The sequence below is a fragment of the Zalophus californianus genome, chromosome 2, assembly GCF_009762305.2.
Source record: "Zalophus californianus isolate mZalCal1 chromosome 2, mZalCal1.pri.v2, whole genome shotgun sequence".
In the NCBI taxonomy this organism is placed as follows: domain Eukaryota; kingdom Metazoa; phylum Chordata; class Mammalia; order Carnivora; family Otariidae; genus Zalophus; species Zalophus californianus.
In genome coordinates this window covers 118,573,268-118,588,670 of record NC_045596.1, presented here as the reverse complement: position 1 = coordinate 118,588,670, position 15,403 = coordinate 118,573,268, and the positions used below count along the sequence as shown (strand labels likewise).

The 15,403-nt window shown below is 38.1% G+C and overlaps 1 protein-coding gene across 4 annotated transcripts in view; it reads left to right on the top strand.

Moving 5' to 3' along the window:
• Positions 1 to 15,403, top strand: part of INPP4B (inositol polyphosphate-4-phosphatase type II B) — an 808,823-nt gene that overhangs the window by 727,451 nt on the left and 65,969 nt on the right. For all 4 annotated transcript variants that reach the window (XM_027599074.1, XM_027599075.2, XM_027599073.2 and 1 more), the window contains 2 exons: positions 1,640 to 1,780; positions 6,329 to 6,426. In XM_027599074.1, the coding sequence (XP_027454875.1) occupies positions 1,640 to 1,780; positions 6,329 to 6,426 (239 nt within the window). The remainder of the gene's footprint in view (positions 1 to 1,639; positions 1,781 to 6,328; positions 6,427 to 15,403) is intronic.

The following is a 15,403-nucleotide window of genomic DNA, read 5'->3' as shown; positions in this document are numbered from 1 at the left end:
AGCCTGCATATTATATGATTCTGTTTATGTGAAATAGGTAAAAAAGTAAAATCTGCCAAGACAGAAAATAGATCAGTGGTTTCCCAGGGCTGGTGGTGGGATTGGGGTGTGAATGCAAACAGGTATGAGGGATTGTTTTTAAGGTGATGGAAGCGTTCTGAAACTGGAGTATAGTCAGGATTGCACAAGTCTATCAATTTGCTAAGACTCTGAACTATGCACTTAAAATGCATGAGTTTATGCTGGTTCTATTTTAATAAAGCTGACAAAAAGTTACCGTAAAACATTATAAAATGTTTCACCTTCAGAGCAACCTTTACACATGGACAGACTCATTAATTCTTCTCATATTCTTGAAAGACTTGAAATAAATAAACATCAGCCCTGTCAGCCAGGCTTTTGTAAAGGGCACTGAGAGCAATTTGAAAAAGAAAAATAATGTGTCCATTCATCTGAGGGTAGTGCTCACACCCCTGCTTGCTGGATTCATGGTATTTCCTAGTTCTCTGGTTCGAAGCTCAGGTAAGAAACAAATCTGAGTCCATCATCCGGAGGAGTATGTGTCAGTATGGTTATACTAGAAAACTAAAAATATTTTTACAAAGAGACTCACTAATTGTCTGGTGCTTCTTTTCCCAATAACATGTATTACAATCCCAGCACTATATATAGCTCTAGAAACATGGATGTTCATAAATTCTGAGCAAAACTCTCTACATTTCAATACTCAGTTCACACCGCATCAGGAGATGTCAAGTTTAGGGGCACCTGGGTGGCTCAGTCAGTTAAGCAGCTGCCTGTGGCTGATGTCATGATCCCGGGGTTCTGGGATCGAGTCCCACGTCTGGCTCTCTGCTCAGCGAGGAGCCTGCTTCTCCCTCTCCCTCTGCCTGCTGCTCCCCCTGCTTGTGCTCTCTCTCTCTCTGTCAAATAAAAAATAAAAAATCTTTAAAAAAAAGATATCAAGTTTAAAAATGTACAAGCAGCTCTTCTTGTTGACCATGCTCTGTGAATCCTAACTTAAATTTTCAGCACTGAACATTAGGGGTAATTTTTAATGGAAATTTCCAATGAAAAAAAGCTGTTCCTGTGATATGCTAATGTTGCAAAAATGATCAGAAACCCCCAAAGGTTACATCTTAAGTAATGAAACCATTCCATTTCCATCAGGACATCACAAACAAGGAGGTTCATCAATAATAGTAACAATCAGGCCCTGCTCAAAAGTATCCTAAATGATTTGGTTTGTTAGTGTCCCTATATTGAAAAATCCATCATTAAATTACTTTTCTTATTCTTGAGACTGACTGGGTTTTAAAAATGAGTAAATCAAGAAAATAAATACTGAGTCTCTTATGCACGTGGCCCTGGCATACAAATGAACTAAACATTCTTCCTTTCCTAAAGGAACTCAGAGTAATGGAGAAACATTTTTAAAACTGTAAATAGTTCTTTATGCCAGGTAATTTAATAGTGAAGTGAACAAAATGATACCCCAATGAATTAATAACAGAAAATAAGCAAATAGCAGCCAACAACCTAAATCAGCTCTATATTCCAACTGTTTGTTTCTTTCCAGTGACTCTAACGTAACAATGAATGAAATAAGCTTCTTCTCTTTGTCCTCCGCTGTCCTCAGGGAACATTACGTGGTGGAAGTGAAGCTTCCAGCTCAGATGTTTGAGGCACTGCCTTTGCAGATTAAAGAGGGACAATTGCTCCATGTGTATCCAGTACTTTTTAATGTTGGAATCAATGAACAACAAACTCTTGCTGAGAGGTAAGCTTCAGGTAGAAAATTGACACTTCAGTTGTTCTTTTCCACTGTTATGGGTATGCTGAGCGATTCCCTAAGCTCCTGCACACGAAACTCAGATAGACTCATAGGTACATTTTCCTTTTTATCATACCAAGTCATTCGAGATGGCAAAGAGAAATATTCATATTTCAGGATTCCTGGCCCACATCAAATTTAAACGCGGCAAAGGAACGAGGAAAATATTGATGCCAATGCCAAATTATTTACATGGATTAACTTTCTTCACAGTTCCAAATACCGCGTGTGTGTACCCAATTTTAGCATCGTTTACGTTCATATGTATTTCAGCATTGTACACTCAGCCGATTGGGCCAAACTTTTCTGGACCTAAAACACTGTTATTTTTCCCTTTTATTTACAACAGTAGTTGTTACTGGGGGAGGTTAGCACATCTTTTCATAATAACCTGCTTATTAGTCAAACAACAGACGATTGTACACAGTCCTGTGAGTTACTGTCAAAAACACTTTTTTGTATCTTACATGGTTCAATTGTAGAGATTATTGAAAATGTGAATAAGACTTAAAGTTCATAGAATACATTTTTAAGAGATTCTGGAGAAAGAAGTCGCTATCCTGCTGTGAGGCCTGGCTGGAGAAGATGGGCAGACCTTTTGGAGAGTTTGATAGTCTTCCGTATTTAAAATGCTTCTTGTCCATAATTCACTCTCCAAATGTGTCCTTACCCCATAGGTATCAGTTAAAAAGCGCCCAACATATTCTCTGCCATGACTTGATAAGTCTGTGTTAAATCTGTACCGATGTCTTTTACTAAATTAAAAATGCCACTACAGTTATGTCCTCCTGAATTTCAGTGATGGTCAAGGTGCCTGTTTTTATCTATTCTCTTCCAGTGGTTTTTCCTTCTCTCCCTCTTATCCAAAAGGTATTTCCTGGACAGCATAGGTTTTCATAATTCTCACTTGTCAGTTACAAAATTAGGGGGCACCTTTGTATTTCATGTTTAATTTCAAATTGTGTAGAAGCCATAAATCTCTTTTCTTATAGTGTGCATAAATCAGAATATTATTTTATTCACTGTGTTGTACAAGAAGTTTACTTTGATCATTGAGCACTTTTCCACATCAATACCTAAAGTGAGATTATAGTCCAGTCATCCGAACATATGTGCCTCACAGCAAGTCCAATGGTTGAGGTAAATGATATTTATGAACATAAATTGGTCAATTTGGAGGAAAAAAAACAGCACAGTACTTTCAATTAATTGTCTCTTCTTTAATATACTAGATTACAGAGTGTTTTGGGTTTGAATTAATAAGTTAAGGCCTGTGAGTGTGGTCTTGAAAGAGACATGAGAGTCCCCATTTACAGACTTTTCAAGGAAGAGTTAGCATTGTAGTTACCATTGTATTTTCAAGCCCTCTAAACTAGGTTAGATTGCATCATTTATGTCATTGTGACTATTTCGTTTGTCAGTCATTTTATTTTAAAAAATCCCTTCTCATGGGGCGCCTGGGTGGCTCAGTCATTTAAGCCTCTGACTCTTGATTTCGGCTCAGGTCATGATCTCAGGGTTGTGGGACTGAGCCCTGTGTCAGGCTCCATGCTGAGCGCGGAGCCTACTTAAGATTCTCTCTCTCTCCCTCTCCTTCTGCCCCTCCCCCCACTAGTACTCTCTCAGGAAAAAATAAATGAATGAATAAATAAATAAATATAAAAAACAAAAGGTCCCTTCCTTTCCTTTTCTCTTCTCTCTCTGGCATATTCTATCTATGTGTCTGTGTGTGTATATACTTTTTTTTTTCCTATCTGGAAGCTATAAAGACACTTAAGACTTGAAAAGGAGACAAAATGGCAAAGTGGAAAAAAATTCAAAGAGAAGCAGGAAGGCTGGCACTCTGATATCAGCCAACTACTGATCTGAGTATATCACTTCCTCTCTGTTCTCTGAACCTTATTTCTCTGATTCTGAATTTTGAGCTTTACCGGGCAACGTGTATAAGTTAGGTATGCTATGTAATCCAGTTGTAATATTTTACTACATATTTACCCATTGCCAAAATGTATGTTATGTGTATCCGTTCTTAATTAAGTACTAATTACTCTGGGTCACCTTAACAAAATACCTCAGACTAGGTGGCTTAAACAACAGAAATGTATAGCTCATAGTACCAGAGGCTGAGAATTCCAAGGCCAAAGTTCTAGCCAATTTAGTTTCTGGTGAGAGCTCTCTTTGAGTTTTTCTCTGTGTGCTCACTTGACTTCTTTTTTGTATACACAGAGATAGCGAGCTCTCTGGTGTCTCTTTTTATAAGGACACACTAATCCTACTGCATTAGGGCCCCACTCTCATGACTTTTAGTTACTTCTTTAGAGGCTTCATCTCCAAACATAGCCACTGGAGGTTGGGGCTTCAAAATGTGATTTTGGGGGGAGGACACAAACATGTAATCCATAACAATGACGTTACTTCAGCAAGGATAATATTTTTAAAATACCTTTTGATTATAATCTCTGAAAAAGTTTTAAGAGTATATTTCAGAGTTTAGAGAAACTGTCCTGTAGATTTTCCTGGTTCTATATTCCTATTCTCCAAGTTTAACTCAGTATAGATATTGAACACTGACCTTGCACCAGGCACTACTCTGTCAAGCTGTGGGACACAGGGAGCATGCAGTGTAACAAGATAAATGGATATGATCCCTGTCCTAAAAAAAACTTACCATCCCATAAGGAAGCCAGATCAACAAATAATACGTTACAGTTTGACTCATGCAATAGGCAAAGATGTGGAAGGGGCAGAAATAATGGAGGAAAGGAAGTGATTCACAGATGGGAGAGGAATTCATCAGGGAGCTTTCATGGAGTAGATGAGCCTCTCATAAAGCCTGAAGGATGAATTGATCAAGCAGACAAGGAAGATAAGACATTCTAGTTAGAGGGAAAATAGCATGTAGAAAGTCCCAAAGGCATCAATATGCTGCTGGTGAGGGAGAAGAGGGTAACTACATTCCCACAAGGGTTTTTGGAAGCCTTTGTGGAGAAGTTAGATGTGAAACTAAGGAGATTAGACTTGGTCATTACAGAGAGAGGAGAAGCAGTGAAGCTTAGTAAGCTGATGTGAAGAAAGGTATCAGAATCACTTCTCCAACATTTCATTTATTGCACATGCAGCTCCTGGCACATAGTCAATGTTAAATAAATATTTGTTGAATGAATGAATGATCTGACCATGGTGTAGAGGGTAGACTGGAAGGGAAGGAGACTGAAGGCACAGTGCTAGGGTATTTGGGAGGCTCTATATCCAGTCTAGAGTGGATATACTTAAACACCTAATATATAATGACAGTGTTAAAGAAAAAGAAGGAAAGTCTGCCAGACATGTGAAAAGATCAATGAATAGTGAATGGGGTGGCGAAAAGAGAAGAAATCCAAAAGAGTGCCTAGACTTTAACCTGAGTTAACGCAGAATATTGGGGACCTGTTTAATTCTAAACAAAAGGAGGAGGTGGTTTCAGTTTGGGCTTATGTTGCGTTTGAAATGGGGTGGGATAATTCACACTGAAATTTTCAGCTGATATCTAGAAATACAGATTTGGATGGAGATACATATTAGAAGCCATTTACATATGATCCTTTTATAGAGGCACACCTTGACCATAAGTTTAAATCTGGAAAATGCTTAAAGAAAACACAAGGTTAGTGATACACAGGTAGAGTTTTGTGGTGAAGAGGCAGAAGAGCACCAATACAGAGGCTGTCAGCCTTCATGGTGTGGACAGAAAATTAATGTTGGGGGCGCCTGGGTGGCTCAGTTGGTTAAACGTCTGACTCTTGATTTTGGCTCAGGTCATGACCCTCGGGCATCAGAGTGAACCCCGCATTGGGCTCCGTGCTGGGTGTGGAGCCTGCTTGAGATTTTCTCTCTCCTTCTCTTTCTGCCCCTCCCCTGTCTCTCTCTCTGTCTCTGTCTCTGTCTCTTTCTCCCTCCCCTCTCCCTCCCTCTCTAAAAAAAAAAAAAAAAATAGAAAAATAAATGTTGACAGAAGTAAACCACTCTCTAGAGATTGTAGGGGTCTACATGTGCCTACAGCAACTGACAGTGGACACAAGACTGTATGCAGCCGAGTGTCTGCTTTTGATGTTCCGGACCCTCCTCCAGCTGTCATGAGTGAAGAGGAAGATTCGAGGAATGAAAAAGAAGAGGCAGGGTTTTCTTCACTTTAGAAATACAGCCCTGCAGGGGCGGGGAACCTCACATTAACTACATAACAACTATGCACAAGCACAGGAGCTGGTGTTATAGATTAGGTTTTTCATCCAGTTTGCATTTGATGATTGTGAAAATAGTTTGGTGTGTGAAAAGGGATTGGTGGGGTCAGGGCCAGTGGAGACTGGAAAGTGTTTAAATAACCACTGTGCAATGTCGCTTAAGAAAAAGACTCCTTTAGGGAAACTCTTGCTGTCTACCTAAAAAGGAGAGGTAAAAAGTGTTGCTTTCAGGACCTTCTTTATAACCTCTAATTGTGTTCTTTGTTCTGTTTTTTAGGTTTGGCGATGTCTCTTTGCAGGAAAGTATTAATCAGGAAAATTTTGAACTTCTAAAAGAATATTACATGACATTTATAGAAAAGATGCCACCTGATTGTAAGTATGCCAGTTTCAGAAAGCGACAATAATAATTTCATTTTTTTAAAAAGATTTATTTATTTATTTATTTGAGAGAGAGAATAAGATAGAGAGAGAGAGCACGAGAGGGGGGAGGGTCAGAGGGAGAATCAGACTCCCTGCCGAGCAGGGAGCCCGATGTGGGACTCGATCCCCAGACTCCAGGATCATGACCCGAGCCGAAGGCAGTCGCTTAACCGACTGAGCCACCCAGGCGCCCAACAATAATAATTTCTTGATTATAAATTCTCAGGACAGGTCAGACATAGAGGTCAATGAGAAAGACGCATGGGGTAAGGATGGGAGAGCAACTCTGAAATTATCTGAACCAAGGATTGCCAAGGTGGCATGGCTGACACCTGCCTTTACTGCCTTGATTGCGCTCTTGATGTCCTGTTGCTCATGCTAGGACATTAATTTCAGTGCCACTGAAAAAACCAAAAATCTAAAAATAAGGAACTTCTACTTGGAAATCTCAATTGAGTCTGGTAAAATTTTATATAATTCTTAACCATGTAAAAGACTTTAATAAGTATTTTAACTTTCTGATTTAGAATCTGTATCAGATAGATTGCACATATACAAGGAGAAAATCAGATAGAATACAAGTTGATACAGCTAATAAAAAGTGATATGGAAGAAGGAATAATTTATTGAATATAGTGATTGCGATATTTATATGAAACTGTTAAGGCATCCAAGCCTATAGAAAGGTATTTTACACTTCGGAAAATTTTTTTTTTAGGTCATTGTTCAGTTTTTTTTTCCACAAAATTAAGCACATAACATTTGAGCAGTTCAAAACCAGAGAATCAAAAATGTGTTTAGAGTTCATCGATAAGCAATATAAATATGTTGAAATATTGAGATATTTACAATGATAAGAAACTTGGTTTTAATAAAGTAGGAAATATTTTCATATTTTAACCAAAAGCTGTAATAAAAGTCTACCTGTCATCTACTCACTGGCAATTTGTTCACTGATCTGAACTTAATCTGAAATATCTTCAGTGGCAGAGTGTTTAGGACTTTTCATAAACCAATGAATCTTGCATCAAAATATTACAATGGTATATGCAAGTTCAAGTGTGGATAGTTAGAAAACTTCACCTGCAGGTTTTTTTTTCTGCTTGTGGTTTTTATATTATTTTATTTCACATAAAATATTATTTTTATGCCAAAATGAAGTTAAGTGCAGAGAGACTTCTTGGCAGCCAGTGTGCTTGTGAATTCTAAATTTAATTACTTAAAAAGTTAATAATATAAACAAAACTATTCTGCATTAGTAACTAATGAAAAAAGTTTTATTTTAACTTGGATGTGGTAGATAATTTTTTTACAAGTGACCTAAAATTTGGATGGAAGTAATTCTCAGAATTCTTATAAACAACTCTATTTCTACCAGTCCTTTCAAGGTATGGTCATGGGACCAGCAGAATCAACATCACCTGGGAACCTGGTAGCAATGCAAATTCTCAAGCCTCTCTGCAGATCTATTGAGTTTGCCCTGTAATCTGTGTTTTAATAAACCTTCCACATGATTTCTAATCCATACTAATTTTTGTGAACCAATGATATGCCATCGTTACTCAAATTATATATTATATTTAAAAGTAGGTTGTTGGCAAAGTCTGTGAAGGACTTCAGTATTATATATTAAACAATTATGTCATCTTAAAAAGAAATATGTATAAGTCATGAGTTATTGCCTGAGATATGAAAAATCTCTACATTCAAAAAAAACAAAAACAAAAAACTCCCTACATTCAAGTCATTTAAACTCTTCCTAAGAACAAAAGTTTAAAAAACCTCATATAATATTCTGCTAATTAAATATAACTAAGTGTGTTTACAACTTGTAAATATACTTCATCCTTGAAAATAGAGTAGACTTTTGCATCAAACCAATTGTATTCCATTAGTTGGACAGTTGTTTTAACACACTGAGTTTTTCCTGATACTTTATTTCCTATTATGTCAACATATTTTTGAGACAACACTGTCATAGACTTGGCACAGAATTTTATGATATTACTTTGGTTGTTTTCCATAACAAAAGTCCAGACCTGATCTGTGTTATTATACTGACATATGTAGGGTTATACCTCATGCATAAATATTGTAGCCCAAAGCATCATTTGAGTTGCACTGCACTCCAGGAAGAAACTATAAAGCTTTATTAACAGTGTGAATAGAGGTTAAACTATTTGTAAAGGAGGGAAAAATTACCATGCTGGATCATACCCATAATCCATATAATCTATTATGTTTCTTTCACAGTGAAATTAAGGGATAATTTGTGTCAATGTTAAGAGGATAAATTAATCCTCTAAACTCATGACTTTCACTTATTAATCCATTTTGGATGTGCTGTCCATTAATTTACTAACTCTTTCTTTATGATTTATGAATTAAATAGTTGAAATCTATATGTTTTTGAAGTAAAAAACTTTCCCTTTCTTCCCGAAAGAATTTTTTTTTTTTTACCTTAAGGGATGTCCCCTACTTTTGTGATATTAGGATTGAATGAATAAATCCATTTCAGCTGATTTGAGAAAACATACATGATAGGAGACTATCCATAAGTATGAGGAAAGAAGGATTAAAGAACCCACAAAAAATGGGAAATTGTTAGAGATTAGGGGTCATCAAACATTGCTATAGTTAAATGAGAAGGATTTCAGCCAAGACAAGGTAAACAAGAATTAACAAATGTGATGAAGAGAAAAAGATTCAAGAGAAGCTGTTGGATTTGGTGGTTATGAGCATTGATGACATTCCATGGAGTCGTTTACATAAAAACATGGAATGGAACCACATCAAAGTCATTTAAGAAGAGAACTTGTGTTGTATAAGCAGACAGCCAGAGCGAAAGCTACCATCCCAGGAAAGTTTACAGTGACTTACAAAGAATGAAAATACTGAAATCAGTAGAATCAAAGAAGAGGGTTTTTCTCCTTTGTTTCTTTTTAGTTTCATTTTCCAAGAGAAATGAAAATTTTTAAGATGTTGAAATTACAGGACAGTCACGAGGGGCTAAGGATCTGCTCTGCACCCTGCCTAGATGTTCTACAGATGGGCTCAATGATAGGGCCCCTGGATCTAGCCAGAAAACCCATGAGGGGCCCCAAGAAAGAGCATAGGACTATGCCTCCCATATGATACAGAGATAGGACTTTACTCCAGAGGGAAGAAGGATCATTCTGGCTTTTAGGAAAAGAAATCTGCCATGCCTGGCTGAAGCCCCTGTAACACCTGAAATCCAATACAAGGTCACAGATAATTCTTTAAGATTGGTGTTCTGAATATATAAGGTTTGGAAAGAGGCCAAGTGTAGTTTAGGCCTGCTGGTCGACCACTGTCTGTCAGGTCTTTCTGGTCCTTTGGTAGCTTCAGAGGAAAATGCCTCGAAAAGAGTTTTATCACAAGCACTATACTCACTTTAAAAATCAGATTAGTCATGGTTTTCCCTGATATCCTGTCAAATTCTTTTAACATTATTATTAAAACATAATTCTTTAACTATCATTTGTAAAAGCTGCACATGAGTGTCAAACACGTTTAGTTTGCTGAGCTAAGATTTAGTTAACAGAGTGCAATTTATTTAAACCAAAATATTTCTGTGTCCTTTGAGCTTATATTTTCAGTTAATATTTTACATTTTTTTAGTATTTTTATTTATCTTACCTCTCATTTAAAAAAAATAGACCAAGGGAGCAAAGCTGGTTCAGTGAAGGATAAAATTAGAAAGAAAATTATAATATTAAAACTCAAAATAATGTGAAATATAAAAGTAACAGGACTCCATTAGGACAAGAAAACGTTCATATGAGAAGATTTCCCAGAAGTAGGTGAAAAAGAAAAGCTTAACTATGAATACAGTGTTGAATATCTAAAATCAGATTTTGTTAAGTCAGAAAATGAATCAACTCACCCTTCATATCTAATACTTTGTCTTTTAAATCTATTGCCATTATAGCCATTGAAAATTCAACAGGAGTTTTCAAACATAAGACAGAACTCTCTAGTAAATCTATAATTTTTTCTAGAACAAGTATATGGTAATAGTTTCCTGAGTAAAATTATTGATTTTGTTTCTCTAAGAAATGAAAAAACAAAAACAAAAACAAAACAAACAGCTACCAAGGTATCATTCGTAATTGTACTTTATGTAAAATAAACTTACAAGCGGATGCACAGCAGACTATTGCTAAGAAACAGACAACTAGCTACAATATTTACAACACATACTGTGCTCTGGAAGAAATCAGTACTAGGTCTTGGCAAACTTCTTTAGCTGATCACACTGTTGGACTTCCCACATGGCTCAACGCCATAGAGTGTGGGAGGCCAGTGGCTGGCTCACAGGCTAACAGGTTACCTTGTGTTACAAATGGATAAAATCACTGAGGAGCAGCATATAAATCAGTCCTTGGAATATTGAGCATATGTCAGAGAGAAGAATCGCACCACATTTGCTCTGTTTATTAATGAAAATAAGGCTACTTAAATGGATATTTCCTTTAGTTAGTAATTATATTATGAACTCTGGTTGCAGACCAGAAAATATGTGATGTAATCAATACTGACAGCATCAACTGTGTGTGCCACATAGATGGGCAAGGCTCCATAAGCAAAATAAGGTGCATCTGAATATCAATCCACTTACTGTTTATTTACTTAAAATTGGAGGCCACGTGTGTTGACACTTGCAACATGGCTCAGTCATGCCACAAGTTTAAATGTGCTGCCTTTAGTTTTTCAGAACAAGTGATGGGTATTTCTGGCCCCTGCTTTTCAGAGCCCTCTATCCTTAGACTACCATCCATCCTGAGCCTGGCTCGCCAGACCTCAGCAGGCTCTGGAAATAATCTGAACTTATAAAATGAGAAATGACGTAAGGCAAATATCTCAAAAGACATTAACAAACACATGCACAGACATGGGAGTTGCACACACACACACACACACACATTGTCACACTCATGCACACACCCCACTAAATGCCTTCCAACAATCTGAGGTTTTTTTCATTTGACAGAGGGACTTTCTGATACAGGTTAAATATTTCCCAGGTTTTTAAGTAAACTTCTGGGGCACCTGGGTGGCTCAGTCAGTTAAGTGGCTGACTCTGGATTTCAGCTCAGATCATGATCTCAGGGTCCTGGGATCCAGCCGCACATTGGGCTCCACGCTCAGTGGGGAGTCTGCTTCGGGATTCTTTCTCTCCCACTGCCCCTCCCCCCGCTTGCTTGCTTTCTCTCTCTTTCAACTAAATAATCTTAAAAAAATAAATTTCTGAATTAACTTTTTCCCCACATATAACAATACTAGATCTCTTCTGAATGATTTACATTAATATATATATATATATATGATATTAATATTATATATACACTCTTTCTGAACATTAGGACAGCCTCTCAACATTTACAGAACAGTGACACAGAGGTTCATCTGTGGGTGAAAAAAATATTCTAAGACCCTCCCCCCATCACCTTTCTCCCTCCTCCCAGTGTATCTTTTCACTCTGCTTCCTTTTTACTGTCCATAAACTTTAGGGATGAGGTCTGGAAATGCAAGAAGAAAGAGATTTACCATCGCACAGGGTCAGGCAGAGAAGGGTATCTGAGTTAGACATGTTGTGCTAGCCTAGGCTGTACTTCAGTAAAACAAAAAGTAATAACCCCCAAATCCTTAGTAGCCATATGTCCTAGCCTAGTCAGGAAAACACATTTGAGGAATTTGCTGCAGAGCATTGATGATTGACATTTAAAAAGGGGGGGAGGAGAAATTAACCAGGGACCAACATAGCCACCCCGAGTTTAGCAATAGCAGGAAGCTGCTACCAGCCCAGGTGTTAAAGGGACTTAGGTCAGGGGCGCCTGGGTGGCTCAGTTGGTTAAGCGTCTGCCTTCAGCTCAGGTCATGATCCCGGGGTCCTGGGATCGAGCCCCACATCGGGCTCCCCCTGTTCTGCGAGGAGCCTGCTTCTCCCTCTGCTTCTGCCACTCCCCCTGCTTGTGCTCTCTCTCTCTCTGTCAAATAGATAAATAAAATCTTTAAAAAGGGGGAGGGGTACTTAGGCCAGATGTAGTGTCACCAGGGAACAATAACTAGGGCCACCCAGCTGTATCTTGGTTCTTGAGTGGGGTCTATCCAGTAGAAGCCGGGACCATGGACAGAGCAGTTGCCCCCTGGGAACTGAAGCCCTGTGGAAGCCACGGATGGCCACTTAAGAAGCAGAGAGATGAGGGGAGAAACGAACTGGTTTCTGTCTCCCTCTTTCCTTTAACCTCCCTCTTAATCCTCACTTAATCGTGAGTCAGTGGGCAGCAAGCAGCCTGAGGAACAAGGGTTTCCTGTGATACAGAGCCAAAGGAGAGACGGTACAGAGAGCTTACGAGAAGAAATCAGCAGTTGAGCTGACCAAGGCAGTGTGCCCCTCTGCCCCTCAGCTCCTCTTCCTACCTTTTACCCAATGCAAGAATAATTTCAAACAATCCGTATCTGGACGTGCGCTTAACAGCTTGTGTTTTAACAAGCCCTCCAGATGCTTGTGCTGTACAGTAAGATTTGAAAACCACTAGGTTAGACTTGTAAAATGTTATAGATTAGCTATCAAATTGTACATTTGTGTTTTGTGTTTCGTTTATACTCTAGACTTGAGTGTAAAAGAAAATGAAATTCCCAGAATATTGAAATGTTGTATCTTTTATTTATTGTTATTTAACAAACATTTATTGACCTAAGCGAAATGTGTGTATAAAGCAACTCAGCTGTAATCATGGTTCTGGTCAATGTGAGATTACCTTGCTTTATTATGCCAGGCTAAATTAATGTGTCTAAGTTTCTCAAGTACAAGGAATAATCTATTACAGATTTTTGGCATTTCCAACAAACATGAAGATAAAAGAAGGTATAAGGTTCTTAACACATGAATGTTCTTCCAACAGGAACTATAAATTACTGCATAATTAATTTACTACTAATAATTTATGTTTTGCAGACATCTGATTTGATACCATTGACATGTCCAGATATACAAATGAAAAATCCAGTTACTCATCCAAATATTTTACTTATTTTCATTCAAACATAATGTGTATTTGGAAACATTCAGATGGTTGAGGAAATTTTCGCATATTACCCATATGTTTGGCATTGCATAGACATTAAAGATGAGTAAAAGGTACTGGCAGTATAGGAGAAATTATTTTATAATGCAGAACTACCTTAAGGTTGGAAATGTTCCAGAAAGAACAGATAAGAGTGGAATTTAAAGATGACTAGCTGTCTCCAATTTGTATCTACCCATTTTTGTTTCTCTCCGGATCCGCTCCAGTCAGCCTTTGGTCTACATAACTTTATTGACATTGGTTTTGTCAGGGTTTCTATATTGTTAAAGCCAATGTTCAATTCTCTGTACTCATCCTACTTGATCTAGTAATAGATTTGACATCATTATTTTTTCTCTCTTTCATCACTTGCTTCCAGGCCACCACACTTTTCTGTGATTGCTTCTACTCTCTGGCTGCTACTTTTCAACCTCCGTTCCTCATTATCTTTCTGACCTCCAAATGTTGGAGTGCCCCAGGATTTAGTCTATGGATATCTACTTTGCTGTTCTTGAACAGTCTCGTTGCTTTAAATACCATCATTCATTATTGACCTCCGCACCTACATCACCAGCCCATCTCTCTTCCCGGGTCTCATCCTGCTCTTCACCTCAAACTTTGTTCCTGATATGGCCTTAAAAACTTACCTTTCCTATAATCATCCCCATCTTAGTTTTTAATCAATTCTAGCTTTTTTTGTTGCATTGGCAAAAAAAAAAAAAATTGAAGTCACCCTTGACTCTTCTCTTTTTCTCACATCCCACTTTCAGTCCATCAGAAAATTTCAGTGGCTCTATTTCCCAAGAATGTACAACCAGTTCCCACCACCTGTCTTGCTACTGTTCTCTGCAAGCCCTTGTTATTCTCACTTTCAGATTATGGCAATAATGCCCTTCCAGTCTCTTTGTTTCCTCTCTCAACCTCACTGAGTTTTTATCACTGAAGCCGAAGTGATCTTTTAAAAAGGAAAATAAAATCATGTATCTTCTCAAACTCTTCCAATAGCCCGTATTTTTTTTTGTGGACTGAAAAACCTAAGTTCTTACAATGGTCTCAAAGGCTCCCTGTAGGGCGCCTGGGTGGCTCAGTTGGTTAAGTGACTGCCTTCGGCTCAGGTCATGATCCTGGAGTCCCTGGGATCGAGTCCCGCATCGGGTTCCCTGCTCGGTGGGGAGTCGGCTTCGTCCTCTGACCCTCCCCCCTCTCATGTTCTTTCTCTCTCTCTCATTTTCTCTCTCTCAAATAAATGAATAAATAAAATCTTGAAGAATAAAAAAGGTTCCCTGTAATCTGGCAACGAATCTGCTCCTTGACTCTCCCCTTCTACCTCTCTCTCCCTCCCTTGCTTCATTCTGCCCCACACTGACCTCTTGCTGTTTCGTAGGACTTTTCCTTGGCCATTTCATCTGCCTTAAATGCTTTCCCGTTATATGAATCTTTCATTCATCTCCTTTAAGTCTTTCCCCAAATGTCACTTTCTTAGTGAGGCCTTTCTTGACTGCTCTCTTTACAGCTGCCATCTCCCCTGCCTGGTCCCCTTCTCCATAACATCTACTGTCCTCTAGTATACATGTCATTTACCTTGTTTGGCTCTATCTCCTCAGGATGGAAGCTCCATGAGGATAAGTCTCCTTGTCTATATTTTGACTATATTCCAGGTACCCAAAGCACTATCTGGCCCAGAGCTTATACTCCAAAAATATTTGTTGAATGATTGAATTAATGAGATAGATGAGGTCATTTAGTTGAATGTTTTAAAGAATCAGAGAAGAATTGGGATCTTGTAAATAATTTAGACTATTCCAAGGAATGCTATTTCTGTTAATAATTGTTGGGGA